Source organism: Salmo salar, chromosome ssa12 (genome assembly GCF_905237065.1).
Source record: "Salmo salar chromosome ssa12, Ssal_v3.1, whole genome shotgun sequence".
Lineage (NCBI taxonomy): Eukaryota > Metazoa > Chordata > Actinopteri > Salmoniformes > Salmonidae > Salmo > Salmo salar.
The window spans coordinates 71,866,520-71,879,742 of NC_059453.1; the positions used below are offsets into that span (position 1 = coordinate 71,866,520).

The following is a 13,223-nucleotide window of genomic DNA, read 5'->3' on the forward strand; positions in this document are numbered from 1 at the left end:
GTGCATGAGAAACGTATCTAACTATCAGAGAGTGAGAGCAACTGAAATATGCCTCCACAGCAGTGGTGGCCAACGTTTCTCGGGGGTGGGGAGCGAGACAACCATTTACAGCCGACACAGTCAATAAATATATTCCTCACCAGTCAACCTGTCAATCAGGATTAATGGTCTTTAAAAAAACTCCCTTCAGATCGCAGGTCTTTCCAGCACTGCGAGAACGGGTAGTCGGAGCTCTATAAATTAAGCTGCCAGAGTCAGAGGCGGTAACGTCTAAAGGAAGGAACACAACACACTTGTTGTAGACGATTCCGTAGCGCATGCCTTTGGAGACAATCGCGCCTTCTTTAGGTTACTCGAGTTCAGTTTTGTTAAAAGTAACAAAGTACTACCGGTGTAAAGAGGTATTGAATTAAATAACATAGTTTTGCCAGTATTCTGAATAAATCGAGAAACATGCTTGAGCTCCGTATTTTGACGAGGTTATCAATTGTAGGAAATATTGACTTCAAGTGCTGCAGTAGCCTACTTTAGTCTGCTATTAGTTTTAACCCGATAATTACCTAAAAACCTAATCTTGAACTCTGCTCTGCCAAGGACATCACGATTGGAGGATATCGTTACTGAACTTGTGTTTCTGTGTTCGAAAATTGTTCTGAGAATTTAGGTTACTGTACAAGAAGTAACATGGATTTTAAGTGTTTGGGCTGTATGGTGCTGTTCCCCATCCACATTCTATACTACATATTGAAAGCAAGCGTGTGCTTACTGCAACCAAGTAGACGGAGAACCCTGACCAAGGAGGTGGTGCTGATCACAGGCGGGGGGCGAGGTATTGGTCGTCACCTGGCTCAAGAGTTTGCCAAGCAGGGCGCTAAAAAGGTAAATTAAACAGATGCATGCGTTTAGTTTCTAATTTTTTTGTTTTTATTATGCAACTTGTTGCGCATTAAAAGTGAGTGGGTCTACTTAGCCTAGGCAATGGGAGTACTCAAAATAGCCAATATTAGCCCACACCTGTGCAGGTTTTCATATCTTTTTATTAGTACATGTTAATTATATGGTTATAACGATGACTGAGTTCATACCCTGTACCAACCTGTACCTCTGAACACCGCATGTGCTATACATAGTCTTATTTACACACATTTCTTGACAAAACTATTATTTTTTATTGATGTAGTACCGCCCCACCCCCACCCTCCTTTACCAAAATCTCCATATGTTTGCAGTAGGTACATTGTGAGGGCAAAGACATCAGTTTGCCAATTTGTTACTCCAATCTATTGTTTCTTCCAATATGAATGCAAGGGGTCATGACCTTAGGAGTAAATGGGCCATTGAGATTGCAGGACAGGGTCCTCAGTTTTGGTACAAGTTGCACAACAGAGAAGGTCAACCAGGGGGCATGTCTGCAGAAATCGAAGGTCCCCCTCTGACCGTTTGACCGCTGCCATGATATAGTGAAGCACAGAATGATATTTGTTCAGCCAAAGCTCCGAAATAGGAGTTATGGCTGAAAATGTATAGTGGATGAGATCAGGCATCATTAATGTCCAGAATCAAGTGTTATTGGTTTATGACTGCCAGCAGAACTGATCAATTGATAACAAAACCCTGCTATGGATTTGAGATGAATGTGTGCTTCTTTTTTCTACTTGAAACTCTCTGAAGAAACATGTTTGAAAGCTAATCACATAATCCTTACAGAATAAAGGTTGTTGTTCATCTGGGACCAGCAAAGGAACACTTACCTATGCCAAGTGCCAACATAAGACATCACATTGCCAGAATAAAACAGATTCAGATGTGTTTTTCAAGCAATCCAGAAAGGCAGAAATGACCTTACATTGAGTTCATTATTGAGGTGAAATGAAGCCTACAGAGGAAGGTGACATGTTTTAGCTGCTTCAACCATCCTAAACATTCACCATCCAGCCAGGGGTCTTATAAATAGCCTGTCTCCACCCCCATCCCCCTCCCTAACAAGGAGCAGTCACTTAGGTTTGAAATACCTCAGTGACTACATTGACAGTCCTCCACTACTGGTCAGACTACCCACTATTCCTATGATAACTTCCTTCAAACATTACACAGCTGAGTGCATAGAGAACCACCGTGGTGTTCTGTTAGCTCTCATGTGTAATGGACAGAGTCCAGTCCATTTTACACCTCTCGGACACACAGATTGAGACATAATCATTTCACAATGATTTCATATGAATACCACATCCCCCTTTTACAAATCAAAATCAAATAAAAAGATAGTTGCATGTTCGCCATGTAACTTAGACCAATAATGACTAGCTTTATGAATTGCCATGTGGCGAACGACAGAGTCTCGGTTGTTATTTAAGTAATAAGGCCCGAGGGGGTGTGGTATACAGCCAATATACCATGGCTAAGGGCGGGTCTTTATGCACGACCCAACACAGAGTGCCTGGATATTGGCCATATACCACAAACCCCAGAGGTGCCTTATTGCTATTATAAACTGGTTACCAACGTAATTAGAGCAGTAAAAATAAATGTTTTGTCAGCATTCATGCCTCAAACGAACCGGTTTATAATTGCTGTTCTTTTATGTGGCCTTTTACTCAAGTAAAATTGTAGCTTATTACTGTCTGAGCTAAAAAAACAAACATTTTAAGTTAAAGAGCTTTGGCCTCACTCATCATCTTTCCATCAACATCTTCTCATGGAAGGACCCGGAGGAAACCTGTGGCTTTTAAAAGCTATCATTTGCTGCTTCACAACAAAGGGGGGTCAGTTTTGCAACTCAATATTTTGATCATAATATTGTGAACATGTGGAAGAAGTACAAATTAGAAAACTAAGAGATAATGCAATCTTTCTCAGCCCTGGCTTCTCATCTGGAGAAGTGGGAACATATGCCTCTACCCAGGTTGATTTGTTGAAGCACTATATAGTGTGTCTGTGTGTGTGTGCTTGTGTGTGTGCATGTGTGTGTGTGTGCAGGAAGCACGCTGCTCCCAGCTGGGTATTGCCCTGCAACTGACCCTGCTGTCTCTGCACTAATTAGACAGCAGCAGGACAGGCGACTGCCTCCTGAACTCCCAAAGCCCTCTCTCCCTGTTTGCCCCTATCCCCTACAGCTGCTGTGAAGAAAAGGGTTCATGCCCATCCTTGAACCCAGGTTTTTCCTTGTGAAATATAATTGTGTTGTGGTGTAGGCATGTTGATGACCACACCGCCAGTTCATCATTGCACCCTGACCCATCAGCCCTCTGTAATGGCGAAGACTTACTGTCCTTGAATAGACCATCAGTTTTACACAATTGGTGAATGTTGTTTAATCTTGTCAGATATGGCACTTCAGAGTAATCACTGGTTTATCAGAGATACTTAGTCACCTGATGTGAGGGAATGTAGAATTAGTTTTAGCTCAACACGTAGGCATTCTAAACGGATAGCTCTAGATTTAACTGGCCATTGTTTGTGTTGGCACTGGCAGATAAGCATAATGAATTAAATAACAGGAAAACGCAGTGTGAATACTGTTAGGATGAAATCCTATAAAAGGCTTTCAATCATTTAACTAGACCCACTTGCCACTTGTCCATCTCTTCTGATCTCTAAAATGGGCTGGCAAAGGAAGCAAACAAAAAAGCAATCCTAATGAACTCAAACAAAGACCCATCCAGTGGAAAGACAAACATGTTGAAGTCTTGGAACTGATAAAAACTACATGTCGTGCAGATTGTGATCTTCCCACTCAAATGAATGAAGGCCCCAAAGCAAAAATGTCACTTTAAAGTCTCATTCGCTTAGTGCTTCCATTATGTAAATCACGGACAGCTGATCAGATTGCCCTAGATGTAGTGTTGCAGTAAAACAAGGCTGATAGCAGCAAAACCTTAGGCAACCTTTGGAAAGCTATGCATGTTTGAGAGGTTGAGATATACTATCCTCCTATTAATTCCTAAAGAAATATGTGCTTATAGCCCCTGGCTGTCTCTGTGCTCTTCTCCATCAGGATACGGATGTCACTGTGACCTGTACTTGTGTTTAAGTGATCTTCCCTATTAGAATTAGGATTGTTATAGTTACACAACATTGATATCATACTGTAAGGGTGGATGAAAGACATGCAAGTGCTTGCACTCACGTGCCCACGCACACACCCAGACACACACATACACACAGAATCACTTTCTTTCTGCTCAAATATTAACCTCGGTCACAGGCAACCAGCCAAGCCCTACATTGGCCCCCTCAGTACTTCACACACTCACTGTTTTCAGACTCCCTGACCAGAAATGACTGGGCTCATGTGCCCAACAGGCTGTGTAATCTCTTTGAGAATGTGTGTTTGAGAGATGAGGAGGGCTCGACACCTTATTTCATTACCTTTCCCTGACCCCAAAGACTGACAGATCTAATTGCCCAATCGCTGCCCCCCACCTCCACCCTACCCCATGTTCTCTGCTCTAATGACTGAGCTTCTTTTAGCCTCACCAGGCTGATGAAGAGACGGTTCATTCATACTGCAACTCCACCCACTTTATCTCACTCTAAAACTATTTGTTGCACCTAAAAATGGCCTCACTGTTGTATGAATTAAATGAACATTTCAACCAAATAATGTCTTCTCATCCTTTTGGACCAAATGCTGCAAACATGAAATGTCTGTGCACTTGTTGAGAGCATGGGTTGTTGGTATAGTTATTTGGTTTTGGCTACCCATTGTTAGCTTCTGAACAAAGAGAGTAAAAACTAAAACGGACGACTAGTAAAAGCTCAAACTGAGGTTTACTCAACCCACTGGGTGCTTTAGCTGCAGACACAACATACAAGTCACACAAGCACATATTTATACCTTTTGACAGAAACTCAGTATGTTCCTCTTACTGGTATTGTCATGGTCCTCCCTAAGTTTAGAACCTTCATAGGCCTTGAAGTGTGTGTGTGTGTGTGTGAGATAGGACAGTAGTTACATTAGATGGTCTTCGGGGTGGGCTCCTCTGGCCCCCCTCCCAGAGGTTTCTTCTCTCTTCAACTGTTGACAGTATCTCGAGTTGAGTTCCACATCCTTCCTTGTCCTAGTTCCACAGCAACTGGCCTGCGTTATCAGGAACTGAGACTAGACTGTTGCTCTTTGCCTCCTTCCTTAAAAATATGAATATCCATGTTTAATAACATGTTTAATAATTCATAATGGTTAATACATTTTCTGTCTCACTCAGTAACTTTCCATACACAAAGTTCCTGTTCACACTTCATTGAGCCCCAACATATACATTTCTTTTACATGTAAAGTAATCAATACGTTCTAGTATGGCAACACAAATAAGTATATTTCAAGCCAGAATCCAACACCATTAAACTTATTTTAGTCATGTTTTTCTCAGGATTTGGACAACAATAAATGTACAGATCGCTGATTGTTGAAAAGCTAAATATCACTATTCAAGCAGCTGAGTTACTTGTTCATCTTCTATTCAGAGCATATTACATAGAGTATTACACAACTTCATTGTCAGTCATTTTCTAACCCTATTTTGTAACCCATGGCTAGTTTACCTTCAATATGTTTCCTTTCTTAGGTGATCCTGTGGGGCCGCACAGAGAAGAGTCTGAAAGAGACATGCGAAGAGATCTCCCAATCAGGAACAGAGTGCCACTACTTCCTGTGCGACGTGGCCAATCGGGAGGAGGTTTACAAGCAGGCCAAGGTGGTCAGAGAGAAGGTATGTTGTTTACAGTAGATCCATAGTAAATCCAATGAGCAATTTTTATCCACGCGAATAAAAAGGTTGTTTTGAGCCAGTGAAACGCTCACAGGTCAAGGTTTCTATCACTGCTGTTACTCCCCTCCACAGAACTGGCAGGGGTTCATAGCTCCTTAATTCCTCTCCACCATCTGACATATAGATTACACCTCAATTGCAATGTCTGGATATAAGATAAGAGTGTTGAATATGACTGTCTGTCAGCTCTACTACATAACTTCACATGAAAAGAAAGTAGGTAGAAAGGGGATCACTTCTTAATAGGAGAAATAAAAATGCAGTCTTGTTTTTGACATTTGTTATGTTATTCTTTTCCCAGGTGGGAGATGTTACGATCCTAGTGAATAACGCTGCAGTGGTCCATGGGAAAAGCCTGATGGACTGCGACGATGACGCTCTTTTGAAATCTCAACACATCAACACAATGGGGCAGTTCTGGGTAAGTGTTGTTGAGCTTTAGGAAGAGAGGTGTGGGTTTTCTTATAGTTAGATCAATCTTATCATTCTCCACAAGTGCTTTTAGTGGCCAATAACCCTGCATGTTGACAGAGGTGGGCACCCAGCAGGCATGTCAGTCTCAGCTTCATTTACATGAGTGTAGTGGTATTTCCAAATGATAGGCATACTGCTTCAGCCCCTAGGTAGAACATCAGAAGGCCTATGGCACTCTGTTTGAATATAGATCAAACTGTCAGGTTGCGTGCAGACAGAAATGCAATCATCAGCTAAAAATAAATGTATACTCAGTCTGTGGCTCCACTCGGGCCTGCTTCCCCTGCGTGTCTCTATTTCATGTCTTTAACGGGCACATTTTCTCCCATATCCACCCTCCCTCCCTTTTTCTCCCCCATCCAGACTACAAAGGCCTTCCTGCCACGGATGCTGGAGCTCCAACATGGCCACGTAGTCTGTATAAACTCCATCCTCTCCCAATCGCCCATCCCTGGGGCCATAGATTACTGCACCTCCAAGGCCTCCTCCCTGGCCTTCATGGAGAGCCTGACTCTGGGCCTGCTGGACTGTCCCGGGGTGGGCTGCACCACCGTGCTCCCCTTCCACACCAACACTGAGATGTTCCAGGGTATGAGAGTCAGGTGAGCAACATGGTTCTTCACACCCTAGTTTAGATGAAACCATGTATTGCAGTTACTGCATACCTAATCTTGCTGGTTTTTCTGGTCCTGTAGGTTTCCAGCGCTCTTCCCTCCCCTCAAGCCAGAGACAGTTGCTGAAAGGACTGTGGATGCAGTCAGGACTAACACAGCCTACCTTTACATGCCCTGGACCATGCATGCTCTCGTTGTCCTCAAAAGGTAATGCCTCATGTCATTTTGACCAATTTAAAGTACATACATGTTTTTCACTCATAGGTAACCCCCTATCTCTGTATTTTCTCCACACCCTAGCTTTATGCCACAGGCTGCACTTGAAGAGATCCACAAGTTTTCTGGAACCTATACCTGCATGAATACATTCAAGGGGAGGACATAAATGATCCTGAATGTTAATACATATCAGAGGAACCTCATTAACTCATGAGGATGTTGAAGGGAAGTATACATGGGCTACAGGACATTGGGAAACAATGAAAGCCTTTTGAATGTATGCAGCAAAGTGTCATGGGGACTTCAGCATGTATCGTTGCTTCGGCTGGTAAATTTAGCTTACAAGCTGCTGGAACTTATCCTGGTCACATTCTTGATCTCCTGTGTGTAGTTGGACAGACTTAATACCATTCACACATTGAACATAAGCCATGCAAAACTTGCCTGGATCAACAGCCTTTTTTCCACAAGTCAGTTTTTTTATTATCCTTTCTTTATCCTACCAATAATGTCTCTTTGAATGGAATCACATTAATAAAATACTTTTTCAGACAACCAAGGTGTCTCTTTGTGCATGTAGACTGGAAAATGTCTACTGAGTGGTCAACACAGCAGAGTAACCAGATGATTCTCACATGGTAGAGAATGATAACACAGTTATGCAAACCATGAGATCTTTGACCATGCCAGGATGTGTTGTCAAAACAGCAAATGAGCAACATTCATTGGAAGGCAAGACAGATACATACACTGCTCACTTATACACTATGAAGAAGATTAGGGCCGGGATTAAATCCAAAACCACGTTAAATGGCATTTGACATTTAAAGGCAATTTCCAAGCCGACATCTGTAGCGTTGACCATAAATGCGCTAACATTGCCTTTAAAAGTAGCGTTGTCGACTAGAGTGCTCGGATTGAATCCCGGCCACAAGTTGTTGCATGCTGGAAAATAGTTAACCATTAAACCATTCATGTTTTATTGAATAATTGAAAACTTGGTTTAAAAAGTCCTTGCGAAATGTATCCCTGATATCATCAAAGAGAACCTTGTAAATTACAGTATGTGTGGTGTCGTGGAAAACCTGATTTAGAAGAACAAGGTTTCATCTTCCAGAGTGGAGGTATTTAATGATTAATAAATATGCCTTGGTTATCTTTATGACATTGACATGCTGTACTATATCATCAGGGGAATAATGTACAGTTATCTTTGCCCTCCTTGCTGTGTGAGAGAGACACTTCCTCTAGTTAAAGTGATGCTCTGAAATGTTGTATAACTTCAGCTAGTAGTTTTGAATGTGGTGCTCACAAGACAAGACGGGTCCCCGTTTTTGTGTACAATGTCATCCACTTGTGTACTTACAATTTCTATGATATGTTACGAATCCAATTCATACAATATGTTACACATTTGTTGTGCTTAAGATCCTGGACTGCATCTTTAATAAAGTGATCTATAGTATATTGCACAGATAAACACCCAGAGCTGTGTTGTTGCTTTGCCTTCTGTCTGAGCAGAAGGCAAAGCAAGCACACACACAAAGCCCCAGGCCAACCAATAAGAAAACTGTAAAAACGGGGAAAGTGTCTACCCTTTGAATGCCAGACAAGACTCATAAACATTCATTTGAATCCCAGCGAACCATAAATGCCCTACTGTGTGCTCAAGATAGGGCCGCTCATTATGATTAGTAGGTGACCCGCACCGCACTGGTCAGAGGGAGAGAGAATGTGCTCTGCTGGGAGAAGACCTGAGCCTCTGTTGAGGGCCTGTTTTTCATTCCCTGACTGGGCTATCTATGGCTGTTGCTAAAGAAGAGGGAGAAGACAGGCATGTTGAGACTGAACTAGGTCGATGAGGGAGCTATGTAGTGCAAGTATGATGGAAGAGAGCAAGGTTAGCAGAATGGTGGATAAATCAGAGGGAGGCTTGGGAAGATACACACCAACACAAACAGTCTTTGAGCCTGAGGTACCACGCACAGGTGGAAGCAGGTGTGAATAGGGTAGAGGTTTTGATGCATAGAGAGAGAACTACAGTACATGTCACACTGTCTTATTGGCCTCACCTAGAGCAGTGGTACACTCTGAACATTCTGGCATGAAGTAACCAAAGAAATAAGATGCAGATATATGTAAAGAAAAAAAAAATTCTGTAATATTAAGGGATTTGAGCTGAGGAAGAATTCAGCACATCTATTGTCTTAGATTGATATCATTAAAGCATATGTTTTAATCGAAGACAGGCATGGTCCACTGTCCTCTAAATTCTCTCATAGCCTTCTTCCCCATCAGCAATCAGAAACTATTGTTACATTGCTCTTAAATTAACTGTAATAATCTGCCATCTTTGTGCTTCACTTTAAAGCTGCAAGCCTGAGTGTATTTTCCTAAATTCTTCCCAAGCATTTGGAACCCCAACAGAAGGGCTCGGAGTCCCCCTCCAATGATCTATTAAATACGTTATAGGCCTTTGGCTCTGGAGTCCATTTAGCTAGTAGTGCAGTGATGCCGAATGCATGTACAATTCTGGGCAGTGCAGCATTCTGTCGTCTCTCACTTCGTCTAATCCCATGGATCCCCCGACTCTGACTATCTTGGCCGTTGGTTCCTCACAGCCTGATATTGGGGCATTGCAGCATTAGCAAAGCCCTAGGCAAACAAACTATTGATAGGTGCTAGGAGGACAGTGAGGAATGGAATTATCCTGCAATAAACATTCTGACAATGCAGTCATTGTATTCCAATGAGAGAAACAAATGTATCATCCTGACTGGTTGCATCACCATGTCAGAGGAAGGCCCTAAAAATGTATATAGCCTCGTTACTGTTATTTTATTGTTGCTCTTTAATTATTATTTTTCTTCTTTTTTATTACTAAATACTTTAACACTTATTTGTCTTAAAACTGCATTGTTGGTTAAGGGCTTGTAAGTAAGCATTTCACTGTTGTATTCAGTGAATGTGACAAATACAATTTGATTTGAAATATGTCCCAAAATGTCTCTGTTTTTTGTTAGCATTCTTGCCAGTCTAATGCTATGTTCATCCATCAAGATGTCACGATCATCGTAATGAGCGGACCAAGGCGCAGCGGGAGTATAGTTCCACATATTTCTAATCTCCGTGAAACAAACAAAACAATAAAGAAACAACAAAATGTGAACTCATGACGTGTGCACACAGACAACTAAACACAAACAATATCCCACAAAACATAGGTGGGGAAATGGCTACCTAAATATGATCCCCAATCAGAGACAACGATAAACAGCTGCCTCTAATTGGGAACCATATTAGCACCAACATAGAAATAGACATACTAGAACACCCCATAGTCACACCCTGACCTACTACACCATAGAGAACCAAGGGCTCTCTATGGTCAGGGCGTGACACAAGAGCCAGGTTGGTTGTGTAATAAAAGGGTCAGTACTAAGCCCCAGCAAGGGGCCCGCCTCCACGGCTCGGTTGGCCTGTCAAACAACAAGAAATATTGAGCAGCAGGGGTTAGAGGTCAAAGGAGCAGTGAGCTCAGAGGGTGTCAAGGGCAAGTAAATGCCTTTGATTATAGCTGTGGTAAAACACACTGTGGCTGTAGTGTTTGTGTACACTGAAGGTGACCTGGAAAGCCAAGCAACTCTACAGCTTCATGATTGTCAAATGTGATTGCTTTTCATTGATTTACTACTACTACAAAACATTGACAGTTATTTGAAAATGTTAATAAAAAAATTCAAGATACTTTGAAATGAGACCTACTGAGTAGTGTAATTTGTTATTGGATGCTGGCCACACAAAACTGTACAGGTCTCCTAACAATCTGTGCAGAACACCATATCTTCCTATGGTCTTTGGGGGGTAAAGGTTTCGGAGCCGCACTGCATACTTCCTCTCCTCCTATCTCTTGTTTTTCATTGAGGTTCATTTCTGGAACAGCGTATCACGTCGACACATCTGATCAGGAACAACAACAGTGCCACGGAGATCACAGAGAGCGCCATGCACATCTGACAAGGAATTGCATAACGGAGTCTCGTGAAATAAACGTATTGCTTTCAAGCATCTCTCTGCTGTGTTGAAACAGACTGATACTGGCATAAAAGGCCTAGATTCGGTCCGTCAATGGTTGCCATTTGTCTCTGTTTTTCTACCCTAATGGATGAAATGTGTTAATCTTTTCTGATCTTAGCTTAAGGCATGATCTTCTAAAGGTCCAATATGATTGGATTCAACCTGGGTGGGGACTAGTGTACATGTGACTTTGAATGTTATGCTTTTGAACGTTGACAGTGAACTAGAGAAAGTGGGAGGTAAGCACTCAGGGGGAAAACAAAGCAAAGCTGTCTTTTCAGAAAGAGGAGAAGGCAAACAGTCAGAGGTTATGTGTGGGTGTGTGTGTATGAAACACAGTTCACACTGTGGATGGGCTGGGGATATTTATAAAGCCCACCAGGCATCACGTCTTGAGGTTAGGCTGAAAAATGTTGTTCCCAGATGGACTGTCTCAGGCGGATAATTTATTACTGAACTGCTTCCTCATAGGTTACGCAATGCTGCCACAGCTCTACTGAACTCTGCTGTCAGATCAGACTATCCTCTCCCTGCTGCCCTGCCAGCAGCCTGCCTTGATCAAGGTGAATCACAAGTGGGTCAAGGGGAAGAATCCTCATCTCAGTGCCCCGGGCATAAAAGGAGAGACCAGCTTAAAAAGCTTATGCACTCTCTCCAAAACACGCCATCCAAGTCACAACTGAGTGAGACACCAGATGTGAACTTTTGTGTGGACTTTTCTTGCCATTTGTTACTATTAACAGGAACGTCTGCTGGAATAAAGAGGATGGTATAGTCAAACTGCACTTTCATTGCTAGCTTGGCTTGGAAAACCTCTCAATCCCTGGCAATGCAATATTCCATAAACATTGGCCTCTCTAGTCCAAGGCCTGAGAGCTAGTCATATGGTTTGGAGGCAGCCTTTGTGAACTACACCTGAACCCATCTAAATGGAAACAGCCCAAATACACAGAGTGCGTCATGATGAAAGCATTTCCCTAAAGAGAGGAGAGGATGTGGGTTATCAAGCAGTGCAGGAGAAAAGAATAGCTATTTCCCAGAGGAGTGAGTCAGCATGCAGCTAAGATAGCTTTCTAGGCAGCAAAACCACTGTGGAAAAACACAATGATTACAGTGGTGATAATCAACCCACTTTGATCACCTTGGTACAGAACCTGAGGTTCCTTCCTTCCTTCCACCATTTGGACAGTCCACGTTGGTGCACATTACTGCAGCTACTGCTGCAAAGTGGTTAGGCTAGCATTCCCATATCCCCTATAAAGACAGAGAGGATAGGGTAGGAGAATGAGGCCTGTCCCAGATAGCTGAGCAGGTATCAGGCAACATACAGGAAAATGGAATCCAAAAGTGGATTTTAATTGTTCTCCAAAACCCTTGCACTAAACAAATGTACGCACATTTATAAGCTCCTGCATTAAAGAACACCCACACAAAGGCTGAGAGCTTACAATCTGTGGGTGGTCAAAACAGAGCAGCCATGTGCATCCTCCTACACATGATGGTCCACTGACAATGGAGTGGGACAATGAACACACACACACACACACACACACACACACACACACACACACACACACACACACACACACACACACACACACACAGTCTGCGCCTCACACAGAAGCTGAAAAGATCAATTGTCTGCTCAACACCTAGGAGTTGAAAGGTCGGCTGTGGAGGCCGTAATTAGCCTTCAAAGGGACAAATGAATCTTTTTCCAACCAGCTTTGGGCATGTTTGAGTTGGGCCCTGGAAGACCTTATCGTGTTATCCTGAACATTCTGAATACAGGTTAGTCTGCACAACTAATGAGAAGCCATTCTAATTGTAGGACGCCTCCCACAGCTTGGCCAATGGGATTTGGTTTTTAGAGCACTTATTATTTCACATTAGAGATGATTTTTGTTCAAGTCATTTAATTTTGTGACAACATTCTATGCTATAATTTCAGTGCTCTTAATGTAGTCTCTGAGGTCAGATAATACACCCAGATCTACAGAGTTTTTACAGGAATAAAGCCCAAATGAATGATGCACTGTAACGATGTGCGCTGAGAGTCGGGAAGCAAGGT

General features: G+C 42.5%; 1 protein-coding gene across 1 annotated transcript; it reads left to right on the plus strand.

Moving 5' to 3' along the window:
• The first annotated feature begins 282 nt into the window (after positions 1-282).
• On the plus strand, positions 283-7,630 carry dhrs3 (Short-chain dehydrogenase/reductase 3). The gene is given in 6 exon segments (NM_001173729.1): positions 283-879; positions 5,565-5,708; positions 6,070-6,189; positions 6,606-6,844; positions 6,938-7,063; positions 7,157-7,630. Coding segments are annotated over 6 exon segments (909 nt in total). The 5' UTR covers positions 283-684; the 3' UTR covers positions 7,242-7,630.
• Positions 7,631-13,223: the final 5,593 nt, after the last annotated feature.